At 38.7% G+C, this 16623-nt stretch overlaps 1 protein-coding gene across 1 annotated transcript; it reads right to left on the minus strand.

Moving 5' to 3' along the window:
• Positions 1–3133: 3133 nt before the first annotated feature.
• On the minus strand, positions 3134–15576 carry sfrp1a (secreted frizzled-related protein 1a). The gene is made up of 3 exons (XM_086313467.1): positions 14870–15576; positions 11888–11968; positions 3134–4699 (listed from the first exon to the last, which is right to left on the minus strand). The coding sequence occupies exons 1-3, from the start codon at positions 15372–15374 to the stop codon at positions 4374–4376; spliced, it is 912 nt and encodes a 303-aa protein (XP_086169593.1). The 5' UTR covers positions 15375–15576; the 3' UTR covers positions 3134–4373.
• Positions 15577–16623: the final 1047 nt, after the last annotated feature.

Genomic DNA, 16623 nt, shown 5'->3' on the forward strand with positions numbered 1-16623 from the left:
CAAGCCAAAGACATTAGAGGTTATAGCTCTGTAGCTCAGGGTCAACAAGGGAGCCAAAACACCACTTCTGCATTTAAATAACTGGAAATTTATACACTCTCACACACTGAAGTTCTAGAAAAAAGGCTAATGTTGTCTTTTAAATTGTAAAACTTCAGTCCAAACTGTGTTAAAGAGGATATATTTCTTATTTGTAGCTATAGGAAATCATTTTAATGTTACATCTAAAAATGATTTGTATTCCTGTTCTAGCTTTATGACACCGCACATAATGGCTGCGTGAAATGCCAAAACAAAATCGTCCAAAATGTTCCTTTTAAATTGCTGGCTACTGACTGTGGATCATAAAACAGAGTATATAGCTATACCTTTAAATACAAAGGATGGTTTTATAGCAGGTGGGGGGAAGTGGCAGCAGCTTTGAAGGCACAAACATGGATTACGAACAGAGAAGGGCCTCACTTTTTAAAACCTCCAGGCTCAGGGATCCATAAAATGAAACATTTGGACATGGTGAAAGAAAAAAAAAAAACATGTTACGATAGCTTATTTGCTGCCAAATATTTAAGCTATAAGTCTTAATAGCACTTTATTGTTTCCTCCTGTTAATGTGAGGATGTGGAGTTGCATCTTAAACAGACAGTGGTGCCCAAGAGTTCTCCAGATGTTTCTTTAAATCACAGAGGAGAGGAAGACTGGAGCCTCTTCTGCTATGCGGTTGTTCGAAATAACATCCATCTTGACCTCTGTCTCAGGTGAAGCATATTTTTGGGTGCGCAAACTTTAAACTATACACAACTGTATAGAAAATGTCTCAGTACAACACAGTTTTCAGTTTTTGCCCAACTTAAAATGATTTTTCTATAGTTGGAAATCACACAAAATGTTTTCCCAATGTGCAGTGGAAATTAAAAGCAAACTATTTACACAACAAGAATATAGCCCCCCACCCCACCCTCCACCCAACTGGTGAAGGCACATGGTTCTTTTTCTTGTTAAAGAGGAGTTCTTCCTTCCCACGGTTGCCAAATGCTTGATCATAAAGGATCATCTGATACCTGGGGTTCTGCTGTTGTGAAAGAACGTTATATAATTAAGCCCAAACCAAATTTGCCAAGGTATTTCACAAGATCTGATGCACACAGTGTCTAACCCTAAGCTCTCAATCCAGCTGTCAACTTGGTGACTGAAATCAAGTGTGCGGTATTAATACTGGAGGGATAAATAAATACAGTGCCTGACTGTGACATGGAACAAATCAAAATAATACTTCATCAGCTTTGTCAATTTGAGGTTTTCAGTAAAAGGATGAATCCAACAGGATATTTTTTGCAGATCATCTCTTAATAGGACAAAGCTGCATTTTGGCCCCTAGTTTTCTGGCGCTCTTTTGAAGGCAGCTGAAGTGATGATTAGAAAGCAAAGTCAACATCTGAGATATATTTTCCACTACCAAAGCCATTGCTGAAACCAGATGGGCAAGACACTGGTCTGTTTGATACCGCCTTGTTTTTAACAAGCGTTTTTATTAACAGAATGGTTTCATGTTTTGCAGTTTATACATGTTGTACTGACACGATGAATTTCAGTTCTGAAAAGCATTTATATTAAAATATTTATCAATGGGCTGCTGAGATCTACTGCTTATCTTGGGGGCAGCTTCTGTGACTCTTGCATTAGAAAGTCATAGCTGTTCAACTACAGACACTTGATTAGACAGTGCTGCCCTTTGGTTAAGAAAGCATTACAGTTCACCATCAACATGAGCTTTTAATGATGCATAACTCGGGACTGGCATTTACACGCAACATACCAACGCACCAACAGCCCATGAAACCACAATAAACCTGGATTTAAAGCCACCCAGACAAGAGTTTAACATCACTGGAGAAGTGGTGGGAGTAAAAACATGCATGCGTCAGAGATCCTCTGGCATGGAGATCTGGCAACGCAATGCTTTATCTTTCCATAAAGCATGCAAATGTTAGATTGACACGGCCCTGTTTGACATGTCAAGGCAGAAGCCAGTTGTTCTGGCAGTGTCACACATCGTGTACAAAGAGCAAAATAACATCTTACATAAAGATATGAGACTGTTGTGTATCTGAAAGAAAGTTTTAAAAACAACAAGTGTTTACATGTAGTAAAGATGTAGCTTTGAGAAAGTAATTTTTTTCCCAATATTTTAGATTTTCACTCAGACTTTGGTTATATTTATTTACACTTCACTTAGTGGTATGACTGACAGTGTTCTATTTGGTATTATATAAAAGCATTTTGCAATGTATGAAGCTGTCACTGGGGACAAAAACAAGACTGTCTACTTTGCCCCAGCAGGTTCGTTACTCATCAGTTACTGTATCATAATTGGATTACCTAAATAACTGAAACTAGAAGGCTGTAACACAGTAATTTTACACATACGTTCCATGAAAGAGGTGCTTTAAGCAAGAATTACAACATCTTTGAGTCCGTGAAATTTCATTCGATAGCAAATACGGCTCTGCTGTCTCCACTGCCAGTCTTTCATATGCTCTCTTTTTTTTTACGATTGTAACTCACTTAACAAATTCACTATAGACGCTGTGCATGATGTCATGTGCACATTGCTTGTGAGTTGGCTGACATGTTAGATATAATACAGCTTCTGGTCATTTTGAAAAGAAAAAACTGTATTTCCCAACTGGCTGCTGGTTGTTGCTAGGTGAAATAGTTACAAAAAAGGTGCTTCATCTTAGCCCTTTTTGTGATTGCTTTTGTCACTAGCAGATTGCCTTAGTCACCTCTAGTTTGCATGATAGACAGCAACTTTTCTGTAAGAAGAAAGAAAATCTATCTGAAAATACAAAAAGGTTACCTGTTAATTTCACTTAATAACTACTTAGCCAACTTGGCTGGGGTGGCAATGCGATTTAAATAATCTGTTTCTTGAGAGACTCAAATTTTAAACAAATTTAACCTAAATCTTTCACTGGATGATAACACTGGAGGAATGTCAGTATTCATATTTTAGTAACAACGTGAAACCAAGAATTTCAATTTTAAAGATATTTTACTGAACCAAGTTTTGGTCCAACCACCAGAAAGAAAATGAATGACAAAAAACAATCAAGAAAATAATCTCGGCAACACATTTAGTTTTTTTTTTTTTTTTATACATTTATGTAAAATTTGTATGTACATGTAATAGGCAACAATGTACTGCTGACATTCCAATTTGCAATAATAGAGTGCTGAAAATGAAACATGAGCAGAACAAACGAGAAAAACAGAATTGCCAATACTTGCTCTTTGATAAGTTTTGCAAAACTGTACGACTACAAGGCGTATTCCATGACCAAAGAATAATGAATACTGCAGACTAAACGTATACCAACATAAAAAGAAATATTTAAAAAAGGCAAAATCAAGTAATCTGCCACCCAGGCTTACAAATTACTCTGTGATTGGTGTTAATGCTTCTCTTATGGATTTCAAACAACAATGTTTAATGATGAAATGAATGAGCTTCAGAGAAATGTTCATAACTGCTGATAGTGCAGTCTTCAGTTAGACAGAATAATCATGGCAGCATATTCAGACTTCTGTCAATAAGATATTCTACAACAAACCTTTATTGGCTTTTAAAGTTTAAAATACACTGATTTTAAGAGTTTCTTTATGATCAGAAAGAGCCATTTTATAAAAGGCTGTTGGATGTATTTATAACAGTTAGCCAGCAGATTGTTAGCCTACATTAATACAAAGCCTTAAAGTAAAAGGGAACAGCTAGCTTGACTCTACCCCTGTTTAAAATAATACATTTTATTTGTAATACACAGAAAACTCAATGTAAAATGACAGTTTATGCTTTCTTTTATTAAAAGGTTTAGACAGAGACAAGCTAGCAGTTTCCTTCTTGCTGAGCTAACACTTTTTCTTCTTCCTTTTTCAGAAAAAAAGGGTAAGCTAACAGTTTACTGGCTTTAGCTTCAAATTTACACACACAAAAACACATTCTTGGAAAGTGGTGTTAGACATCTCCTCTAATTGCTAGCAAAAAAAAAAAGAAGTATGTATATTTTCCCAAAATACACAACAAATCCACAGACCTTTTGAGAAAGCATGTGAATGAAGTATCTATATACTGGAAATGATTTCAGCAAGGTAGGGCTTTTACTACAATGTCCTTTTAAGTTGAAGCGGGGAAAAAAAGAAAACCCAACCCTGTCGTCACATCTTCAACATAACACGACAGACAGTCCACAGTATCGGCTATCTGCAAATGTACAAAGACATAAAGATATATTAAGAGAACAACAGAAAGTTTGTGAATGCTTGTGCAAGTTCATATGTATGATGAGATGCAACCAGTGATGAAGGGGTAGGTCACATTATTTGAAAACATTCTCAAATACGGGACATTTGTAGGTCTTCATTTTCTTGATGGCATTTTTGAACTCTCTGCTGGACTTGTTCCACTTGTGGATGCCTGTGAGGAGGTACTGCTTATCAACCTTGCGGCCCATGATTAGATACTGGTTTCCCAAGTTGTCCAGCTGCTGGCAGGGGCAGTCAGCACCATTCTTCAAGTACAACACTAACTTCTTTGTGTCCTTCTTCTTCAGGTTTCCCGGTTTCAACATCTTCTTCTTCTTCTGCAGGATCACCTTACGGTCCGTGTTTTCTCGCTTTACCTCCTTGATCTTGGCCTTGAAAGCTGTGGGCGGAGGAACAACAGAAAGATGAGTTTACTCTAAAATGTGAATGTCATTTTGAACTCAACGTGTTGTACAGTGCTGCGTCTGACAGCTCCTGGTAGTGTAGTGCACTAGTAAAATTAATCATCATGAAGGATATTAGGCAGGTCAGTCTCCCGTGATCAGAATCAGAATCAGAAACTTTATTGTCAATCTCATGAGAACAACGAAATTAAGAATGGTCCCCGATCATTGCATCATCCCTAGCAATATCAAAATATAAATAAAACAATAACACAATAATAGATATAGATATAATAGAACAGATATAAGGAAACATGCCACTATGGTTCCCCATCCTTTACAGATGATTCTTAATCATTTTTACCTCATATACACAACTAATTTTTCCAAATGAGAACCATTAAAATTCAAGGAATCAAACCCATAAAAAAATATATCATTGTACTCTTTACAGTACAATGATAGAATGAGTGTAATATTAAACTTTAAGAGAATGTTTTTGGTGCTTTAAACTTGCATTTTCAATTTGCAAAACATGACTTCCTGTTGTATAGAAGTATATGGGAAAATACTTTTTATTTGACATTAATAAAAAACTCTTGTTGAATCAGTTATAGTCTCAATCGCTGCCATACTTAATACAATATGAAGTACATTACCACACTCTTAACATTGCCAAAGTAGCAATGTTTATTTTAGTAGTAGCACTTATAACATACTTGCTAAGTAAAAGTGGTCTATGTACATCATGGGCCCATTATTCAAATCAACTATTGAACAGTGTGGCAGTAAGTCTAATAATGGGAATAATCAGTAAGAATGAGGTTAAAAAGTCGTGTGAAGCGCACGACTGCTAAAGCACAAAAATGTGTGTTTTATTTCAGAATGCATACACAATCAAAGTACATTCATAATCTTAATACTATTGGTGGCTCAGGTCAACAGTATTGCACAATAACATGGATTAATGACGAATAGCTAGCCAAGATACCGCCTTATACAATTTGCTGTTTACTCATGTTTGATTAAAAATTGGATCACCGTTTATTAATAATACATAAGTAATTTAATTAACATAGACTGAAACTCATTTTCCCACAAACAGTGCATTGTTGCAAATCCTGTTCATGCAAAAGAACTTATCCATGATCCTCTTAATTCTGGGGTTTAGCCTAATACTAATAAATAATGCGGTATGTTTTTTCAGTGACTTCTGATGTTCAAAGACCAAATCCAATTATGGACAAAGCCACTTAATTTTTCTGCTTTTCACGACATAACAAACAAACAAACAAAGCACAAATAAATTCTCAGGAATACTGCGCTGGGCTTCCAGCTTGTCAATAGTGAACCACATAGGGTTAGGGTTAGGCTATATTTTAGCCACATGGTGAACAACCAATGTTTCAGAAACTAAATGTTCCCTTAAAATCCAGCCTCTTACCTGCGCATCACAAACACATCACTAGTGACCTGGCGGATGTTACGAGGTTAAGGTGTAAATATAGACAAAGCATATATCTTTATCACAATTAGCAATGCAATATAATTTTTTTTCACCTTCATTTAAGTCCAAGTATGTTTTTCAGACCAAAATACCCCTGATCTTTCACTAAACTCTATTCAACCTTCTAATCTCTAAGTTTCCTCTGAAACAGAGCACGAGTTGGACTTTGGTGGTCCAAATGTCCATAACCCCCCCCCCCCCCACACACACACACACACACACACATTATGACTTGTCATATAGTATATCTAGGTGCATTATGTCTGACTTAACTGACATTTGTGTCAGGATAAATCACGATCAAGCTGGGAATAAAGCCTTGTGACCTTCAGTAGCGGAACAGCCTGACCAAGCATTTCCCCACTCCAGTAAGAAGAGAACAAACTTAGGCTTCAATCTAATTTTCTCCACGATTTTAAACACCAGATCACTTGCTTTTTTAACAGAATTATAGTAGACAGAAAAACCTGTACTGGATCCTTGCTCTCCAGTTGCACTCGTATTGCTAATTGCTAATTAAAGTGTTGAAAAATAAATAAATAAAGAGCCTCCCCCTGTATTAACAGTGCACATGGTACGGATTAAGACTTATCCCCCGTCAAACAGTCTCTGTGAGGGGGCTTAGTGTTCAGAGAAGTCAAAATGCAGCGGTCATAATTAGTGTGTAATAAAAGAAAAGGTCTGGCCCACCACTGAAAGGACTTCATCTTGATAAATCCTCCAACCTCGATAATCCTTTAACGCCCTGAACTTTCTTTGCACCTCGCGTTGTTTGAGGGCTTAATCTCTTCAGCAGCAGAATACAATAAGACGTTCAAATGATCAAATAACTGACAACAGTGTTTCTTTTCTCATGGTCAGTGAAACTGCCCTTGTTTGTGTTTCTTCCTACATTAGTTTTTAAAATATTTTCAATTTTTAAAGTTACCAAACAAAAAAATAAATTCATCTTATACAGTGAGCAAAAGAAAGAAAAGAAAAGAGAAGATAGCCTTTCTGTGAGAAAGCATTTCTCAAATCTGCCCACTTAATTCTTATGTCATAACCTATAACATTAGCATATTAACTGTAAAACAGCTATGAATATGTTCACACTGACGTGACCGTGTTTTCAGAAGCCCTTCCTGGATCAGAAGATCAAACAATGCTCTTAGATGCATTTGGGCCTTACAGTTTTCCTGTGACAAGATATTTATTTGAGTAAGACTTTTGGGTAAAAGTCCACTGTCAATTAGTTGGATGTTAAGAGATTAAAGTTACTGTCACTAATTATTTTCCTACTCCAGTGTCAAGGTATTAACCCACCAGTTTTACAGTGTAAAAAAAACCCCAAAAGGTCAGAACTAGTACATATATGCAGCTTATAACAAGGGTTTTCATTTTTAGGAGTCAAAAATAGACGATTCTTTAAATAAAATGGGAACGTCTTCAGTGGAATCAAATATATGTGCATGCTGCACCTTTGTTACAGTACAAAAGTTAAAAGGAAGATATACTGTCAGTGATTTGGATGCTTTTACGCATGCCAGCACACTAAAATAAAATGACTTCTATTGTAAGATTTCTTTTTGTGATGTTGTCTCTGAAACCTGACTCGATTACCTCTGCTGGGTCAGATGTATTAATGGGATCCTTAAGTGCCCAACGTGTCATAAACCCAGCAGGAGGGCGAGCAGTGCTCCTCATTCACAATAATGGCAAGTGGTCCAAGCTAGACTGAACAGTCATCCAGCACAGGAATGCCCTGTTGTTTATCACATCAGCAAAGGGAGGGAGCAATTCGGAAAAGGACAAAGTGAACAGTTGGAAGCCGAGGAGATTTAATTGAAGGGCTTCTGGAGGTTTTGGGACAATGAGGTACCATAAAACCTTAAGCACGGAGAAAAATTGCAGTGGGAAGAAAAAGCTGATGTTGTGATGATGTTTGAAATCATTTACAGCTGAGTGCGGCAAATAGGACGTGTGTGCATAAATACATGCCCAACAGCTATATTAATCATGAGGATTTCAGGGAAATAAGCGATATTTGTCCTCACCAGGGAAACCTGTTACTCGTTCTTCTAACTCTGATGCATTAGCTCAACAACACACAACTTACAGCCATCCTTCCTCCTGTGCCAGAAAAACTCCACATCCAGGGGACACAAGTCAAAAGTTTCACCACAGAATTCTCCACTTTTATCAAACCACATGGAAAAATCAAACATGCTCAATTTAAATGCTGGGAAGCACTGCAGTGCAATGCATGATAGACACTATTTTTGGCATCTTTCATTTTGCAGCTTCAAGTAAATGAGATGGACAAAAATTCTAATTCACTGCTAGGTTGAGTTTTTTTTTTTTTTTAATGAACACATGATTGGTCCACGCAGATTAACAAAGGCTTCAGTCTCTGGTTCATCCCTCAAGCCCCTCTATGGTTTTCCATCCCTGTGTTCCACTGAGAAAAGCAAAGAAATCCATCACATCTATTTTTGCAGTCTTCTCCAAACAAAACAGGCTTGGATTTAAGATGCTGCCTTGTTAAAGTTTACTGTCCAAATATTTTTTTTGGAACTCAAGAAAGATATCGGGATGACCTTGTGGGATAAAACACATAATGATTAAAGCGTGGGATATTTCCATCTGCACATTTTCCTTTTTGCTCAAGACAAGGCATTAACTCATGTTTAGCTTCTGCTGTTTAGCTGCTGTTGGATGTATTTATAGCATTTCTCTCCAGACCAAAACTGAATTCCGTCGGTCTGCTGAAAAAAAAAATTAACAAACAAATCTTTGGCAAGCTGCAGTGCTGTGTCGTGTCAGGCTACGCATTAGTCGTTTACCCGCCACAATCGAGCCATACTGAAGCAATAGAGAAGTTTGTTGCATTCCAGACTATGTCCCTCCCTCGCAGGGTCAACACAAGCAACAAGGTCTCATCCTCAGCCTGACACTAAATCTGTCTGTGTATCCTCATATGTCAGCTGGTTAGGTGACTTATGACAAGCAAGCAAAACAACATCTGTCTTCATCCAAGATGAAACAAGCCAATAATGCAGCCCGCTCCCTTGGCAAACCGGGACGCAGACTCAAAGGGGCAAGTCTCATCACCGCAGCATAAACACCGATGCAATTTGTTAAACAAATGTAACTTTAAACTTTTTCTTGAGAACTGGAAGAATGTGTGTTTTCAATGTGCGTCCAGTCTATGTTTGCTTAGCCTGGCACCTGGAATTCGTGCTGCCACAAGCTTTGGTGAATAAAAGATGAAAGTAGAACAACTTGCATCTTGTGTGCATCATGTGTGTATTATTTCTGAACGTTCTCATGTCTGCAGTTCAATCTGTGTTTGTGTTATTAATTGAACTCAAAGCTTTCAATTTCCTTTTTTTAAGTACATATGGTTTATACTGGATTCCTCATGTAAGACCTCCAAATTTCCACAATTAAAACAAGTGCCCTCATCAGCTTAAGATCGTCCTTCCTTCCTGTTTTTTTTTTTTAATGTTGTTTTCCATTCAAGTTGGACTGAGGATCCTCTAATGAAAAGAATGTGTGAAGCTGGCTGCAGCAGATTCTGAGCCATCTCTTAATATTTCCAAATAGGCTCTGACGTGTTCAAAACCCACTTCCAAATCCCCTTCAGAATATGTCTTTAGATTTGATAATGTTCCAAAAGAACATTTCTGGTACGACCTCAGAACATGACTGCAGAGCTGAAGAATGGCCTTTCAAAATGAACAACATCCTTCTAAAACTGATCTTCTGATCATCACCAAGCTTTTGATCTTACAACTACTCTTAAAGTAAAAAGTTGACATATTAACTGCAGAAAATAAGAAATTGTGTTGTCTTTCAGCAGGAAACATGTTTTACAAAGTTGAGAAAAGGTCAACGAAAGACTGGAAAAGTTGTGTAATGGCAAAGAACCCTCAAGGTGGAACATGAGACACTGACTTAACTGTCAATACTAGATTCAGTTGGCGTAAGAAAGAACATCCCAGAATGGGTTTCTTGAAATTCAGATGGGAAGACGGAGAGTACTTCTCCCTTAAAAGATTAGATTCATGGGAAAAATAGCTCCACAATTTAAAATTTTCTCAACCTAACATTGTGAAACATTTGGAGATTTCATATCTTTGGTATGCAATATGATTGAAAGATTAAAAGTATCTAGAAGAATCCCAATAAACAAGGCCAAAAATTGGCAGTTGAGCTATTCGTCAGCCATTCAGTTGAGAATAGCCGTGAATTTTAGATCCTCGAGAAGCAATGCATTTAAAACAGCAAGTTCTCTGGCAGAAATCACCACACAGGCTCATTTCTGAAAACCTTTGTAAGGAAACACAGTCCGTCACTGTGTCCATAAATGCAAGTTGAAACTAGCTAGTAATTCTCTGCATTCTGTTTTCACTCAGATCTTATTCTGACCAAAAACAGTGATACCAATCAGGCTTCTACTCACTTCATGTTTATGGAAAAAAACATAAAAAACCCATGCACTACTAGGAATGACATTTAAGGAGCGTCCCATTTTTGTTGGAAACAGGTTTGTATTTGGGAAATCACCTAACAACCTGAACTAAAAATTTTAAATCCATAAAGCTAACACTAAAGTAAACACGAGCATTTTTTTTTAACATCTGAATAAAATCCAATGCCTTGCATGTAGCAAATAATTACGTGTGTTAATTCTCATTTACCCAATAATTCTGTGTTGCAATTCTCCAACAATAACCCAGCAGGGTTTCCTGCATTGTATTAAGTTGTGGCCTGTGCACTGGAGTTTTACAACTACAGCAATTAAGCTTGCTAATGGTTCTTGTTAGCCTACCCTTCCAGTTGACCATTTGTAGATTTAAAATAACAGTTTGAGAAAAAGCTATAGATGAATAGAACGCTAAAATTCTATTAAAAAAAACAAAACAAACAAACAGACAAATGTTGGAGAGCAAGTTTTCAGAACACCTATCACTCTTGAATGCTAACCAGGATATTAGTTGTGCTAATGTGGAAATTTCTTGTTGAAAGTGATACCACGTATTAAATAGAATATTTATTAGCCTATATTAGCTTAGATGTATGAACTATTTCACTCAAAGACCTTCCAGCTCAGTTAGATTTTATTACCATAGAACCAGTTCACTAGAACAGCTACCTCGGCTCTTTATATTACAAGATAACAGTTGCAGAATATTAACACAAGTCAAACACCCAATGTCAACACAATGAGAAACAAATTCTTATCTTTTTCCATGAAGAAATGGTATTAGCATTTAAGAATTGTTTTTGGAGATGGTTTATCATTAACTTTTTTTTCCATTTAGGATATGAAGAAGGTAATCTGTAACATCAGTCAGCCCAGACAACAGAACAAACATCCCAGTTTACAACTGCAAAGATCTGCCACTTAAAGACTTCAATGACCCCAATTCATTAGTCACAGAACATCATGGTCCACCAGACCAGACAGGGATAGTATATCTAACCAAGAGATAAAACGTCACATTAAATTGAACTGCCAAATATGACCAAGTACCGCCAGGACACAGTGTACTATGGGGGGAAAAATAAAAGTTGCACACTTTATAAAACTTTATGAACTTTGAAGATGGGAAATACAGTAAAGAGTTCTTTTGATTTTATGCAGTGCATCCAACTGTCTGTGTTTTGTGGGTGTTGGGACTCCGCTTACCAAACTCGCTGGCACACATGTGCTCAAGAATGGTGTCTGTTTTCATTTCGTTGTCACATGGAGGGCAGATGGGAGAGTAACCTGTGGATGAAAACACACACACAAAAAAAACAAAGAAACAATTGGACAAGAAATCGGTGCAAATAGAAGACAAAATGTCAAATGGAATTTATGTTGCCCGTTTGGTGACCAGGTCAGGAGTGCTCATATTCAACTTCAGTCAGTTATCCTGCAGACTTCTACGCATCTTAACATCTCTGAGGATGCACAGATCCTGTTTACTGTCAGTAGTCAGTCACCTACTCCCTTGGGTTTCGTACACTCTGATGACCTGATGTCAGTGAGGAATGCCTTAAGCTTTTATAGCCAGCTGTAACTAAGAGCCGCTCTTCTTTACTTTTTGCTACACTAAGGCAGTTTTCAAAATGCATCTGCTCAACACTCATCTATACACCTTTAAAAAAGTATTAGAAATATGGAAGGAATAAATGGTAAAGATATTCAATTCAACCTTAAAAGAATGTTCTGAGATTCCAGAGTTTAAAAATGGTGTAGAGGTGTATAATAGCCAGCTCAAAGACAAAAATCCCAAAAGAGCCAAAAAGTGTTTTTGCTAAAAAGTAACTCAGTTGAGGCATATCTGCAAACTTTTTACTGACACAATTTTTCAATTCTTTTGAATACCACAAACGATCGTTTCATGCCAAACAGCTGAGCCGACCTTCCAAACAAACTTGGACCTGCATTGCGATCGCAGCGTCCTTGCAACATTAACCCTGACTACACTGCGGTGTCCCACTGTGGGCCTGGATCGATCAACCAAAGGGGAAGGTAACAGCACTCTACTCTCTTCCAGTTGTCCATTTACATGTGTTTAACGAATGCTTGTGAAAGCATCGCTCGGGTGTGAAGAGCTTGTGAAAACAGACAATGTTTACAGAGTCACTGGGTCCCTTTGCCTCTGAGCGCCTGGTTCATCTTTAAATCACTTATCACGGGTCCCTATGCTGCAGTATTCAAGCACTGTTAGCTGGCCTCTATTAACAATCATTAACAGCTGAGGAGATTAGCTTGCCTCTGTTAATGTTTATCACCCTGAAGATCAGATACTGAGAGACTCTCCAGAAAACAAAACTCTGAGTAGCCGAGCTTCAGCCGACCTGTGGGAACAGGCTGGCTTTATTTAACCCCAGTGCTGACAAATGATAACAGGTGAAGTCTGGAGAGCATGGAGCTCTGTGTGGTCCCTTCGTCTTACCTTGAAAAAGGAGTCTTTTTCAGAAAAACAGGCCTCCATCCATACCACTATGTCAGTCAGCAACAACCCCCCCCCCCCGACAAAACACACACTCACAAACACGTCCCTTCTCCCCCAAAGATACAGTGAGCTCTGTGTTATCGCAGGAAGATCCACAGTCCCTCCATTTATGGCCAACATGTTCAGTAAGGGGCTTTAGATTGAAATATAAGTAGAGGCCCCACCCCTTTAACTTTATGGTTCAAGTGAATGAGGCAGTTGTAGTCCCTCCACCCCCACCCCTCGGCGTACACCTCACCTCGCCTGAGCAACCGATAGAGAACCTGGCACTGCAGCCTTGCTCTCAGCTTTATCATCCAGAGAATTGTTATTTTCTGCGATTTTTATGGGCTTCTCTGGCATTTCTCAACTTGGCTTGCAGAGGTTAGTGCTGGAAGACAGTTTTGCTGGACTAATGCTATTGCCCTCTACAACCCCATTTGCTGATGCAGCGTCTTGGGGAATCTGCACCAAAGCACCCATTAGTGATAGATGATAGGGGTAAAAGAATGTCCTTGGAAGCTCTGTTTACAAACCGCCCTCCCGACGTCAACTTGGACGCCGATTTTCCAGATCTCCATCTTTTCATCAGATGCACAACATTTGCCAGAGCACAGGGCTTAAATATATTAAGGTATTCACATTTTTTTCCTCCAACCTTTTTATTCTTTGTTTTTTTGCTGCTTGACTTCCTCCCAGCATTGTCCTCCAGCTCAGCGAACACCTTGAAATAAATGACTAACATCTGTTTGAGCTTTTGCAATATTACAACATCACTCGTTGTCAATAGCAAGCAACTTCACCTGCACATTAAAGCCAGGGGATTATAGAGTGAAAGGAAAACGTAAACGTGATAGACTTTCTTTAAAAAACATGAGGGGTGGTGGGTGTTAAAACAGGATCAAATCCAGGTTTTCATGGCTGAATTTGCTCCCCCAAAAGGTCGCATTTGCTTTGTTTGTGCTCGGATTTGCATCTGCAAACACACTTTTCACCCCTGAAACAACAGTTGCATGCCCATTTAACTGCACGGGTGTCGTCTTTTACACGGTGGCAAAAGTGCTGGCTGTTTGTTTTCTAAGTGAGCAAGTTAGTCAGGGTTAGGTAGTTAATACTATATTAAGAAATTGGAACTGATTCAAAGAATGAATATTTATTCATCAAGCTACACTGCAAAATATCTCGTTTTCAACTTCTTCCTTATGAGACAACTTGAAGATTGTTTTCTTTCACTGGGATTTTAAGGGAATGCCTTTAAAATTTTTTAATATAAACCCCTCACCTGAACTCTTTATTTAAACATCCGTCCTCTTCCGCTTTTCCTTATCAGGGTTGCAGGGGTAATATATTATTTATACAGAATATATAAATATATATATAAAAAGTATAATTCTCTTAAAAGGTTTTCAACTTTATATTGAAGTTTGACTTCAAATTTCTACATTTAAATTTCACCTTGAGAAAGTTTGTTTATTTAACAAAAATAAATAAATAAATAAATAAATAAATAAATACATCATATAGACAACATGTTAATAAACCTTTTAAATGGCAGGTTTATGCCCAGGAAATATTCAGCTATTAATTTGCATATTTCCTTGTCAAACATTTATTCACAAATATACAGTGTGTGTGTGTCTGTGTGTGTGTGTTTGACCTTTTGAAGTTGCTGTTAGGTGAGTTACCTGTGGGTTTTGTAACCTCCGTGGCGTTGGGTGTCGTCATGGCAATGCACACTTCACCTTCGGGAAACTTGTCACAGGTGAGCATCTCCGGCCAGGGGAAGCCGAAGGCCTCCATGATGGGGGCGCAGCCGTCCCTCACGGCCTCGCACATCCAGCGGCACGGGTAGATCGGCCGCTCCAGGCACACGGGAGCAAAGAGCGAGCACAGGAAGACCTGCGTGTCCGGGTGGCAGTTCTTGTGCACCAGAGGCACCCAGCTGCTGGCCTGCTGCTTCACCTCGGCCATGGTCTCGTGCTCCAGCAGGTTGGGCAGCATCATCCGGTTGTAGCCCACGTTGTGACAGAGCCGCAGGTCGTCCGGAATGTCCACGCACTGGGGCGACTTGCCGTAGACGGGCGTATTCCAGGGCAAGTACTCGTACTCTGACGCCCTGCACCCTGACAGGAGTGCCACCGTCACCAGCAGCCGGAACATCCTGCAGAAGCACTCACAAGTAGAGCTCATGATGTGTCTTTGCAGCCACTGAATGATTGCTAACCGGAGTGCCAGGCAACACTCAGTTCATGAAGAAACGCACAGCGACAGCGACGCAGGAGAAAGGCGCTCTGCAATAAGTCCACTATCTCCTCTGGCTGTAGTCCCGCTGCTGGGCTGCGTGCGGCTCCTGCGAGAGTTTGGGGAGGTAATGCGCTGAGACTGTGCGGTGCTCGGAAACAAGAGGGGGTTGTAAAGTGCGCTCTGACCAATCGGAGCGCGTCTGCGCCTTTTGGCACTCGGCTGTCAGTCAAAGCGCTTAATGACCGCGTGTGTAAAAACTCTCCGGGAGACTCCCCAGCGTTCCCTTTGCGCTTCATTTGTCGATATAAAGTAATAATAATAATAAATATATTTGGATATGTGCGCATAAACTGGGAATACTTTCAGACTGACTGGGGTGTAGGAATAAGCTCGATTAGAAGTTGCACAGCTTTAAAGTGTGACACTGGGTTTGTTTTATGCCTGTAACAAGAACGTGGTGCAGGGAACAACACGAGCCCCTCGCATCCCCGAATGTGAGGAAATCCTGATTTCATTCATATTAAATAAAGCAGCTCTATAAGCTTGTTGCCATCAGCTGTTACTGTACGGAGGCCTGAAACAGCCTAAACGCAGAAACAACTCCAAATGCATTTCCTTTCTTTTATTTTCATCTATTGTTATTTTCCTTTCATTTTTACACCTGTACATATTTACGTATTCATTGTTGTATTCTTTTTAACTCATTTATTCTTTTGGCAATTTATGTTCTTCCATATAATGGAGCACAAACCCAGATCATCTCCTAAAGCATATCCACTGTAATGCCTGCCTGATGCACACATTATTTGGTTCAGAAAATATGATAGACAAATAAAAAAAAATCGACTTTTATAACTTTATTGAAGAAACATGACAGTTTTGGGTGTCATCTTTGACTCAGCAAAAACTCAGCAAAAAACTCAGTAAAAAATAACATTATTATTATTATTACTTTATATCACTTTATTTCCTTGAAGGTTGAAGTTTCTTTGAGGATTTTGAATTTAAGAGTCTGAGCCAAGACTTAGTGAGTAATAATAATGATAATAATAACACTTATTTAGAGGTTTTCTTTTAATTCCACTGCTTCTAAAATGTCCTGCAGGGAACACGCCGAGACACAGAGGATAAGAAGCCTCCCAAGTAAAGACAGGAAATAGTGTTTTCATTCATAATAATTATCTCTGCAGGAGAA

The sequence above is a fragment of the Aulonocara sp. 'chitande type north' Nkhata Bay genome, linkage group LG12 (assembly GCF_057382095.1).
Source record: "Aulonocara sp. 'chitande type north' Nkhata Bay isolate Kocher_YH1m ecotype deep benthic linkage group LG12, A_spYH_male_GT1.1, whole genome shotgun sequence".
NCBI classification, from domain to species: Eukaryota; Metazoa; Chordata; class Actinopteri; order Cichliformes; family Cichlidae; genus Aulonocara; species Aulonocara sp. 'chitande type north' Nkhata Bay.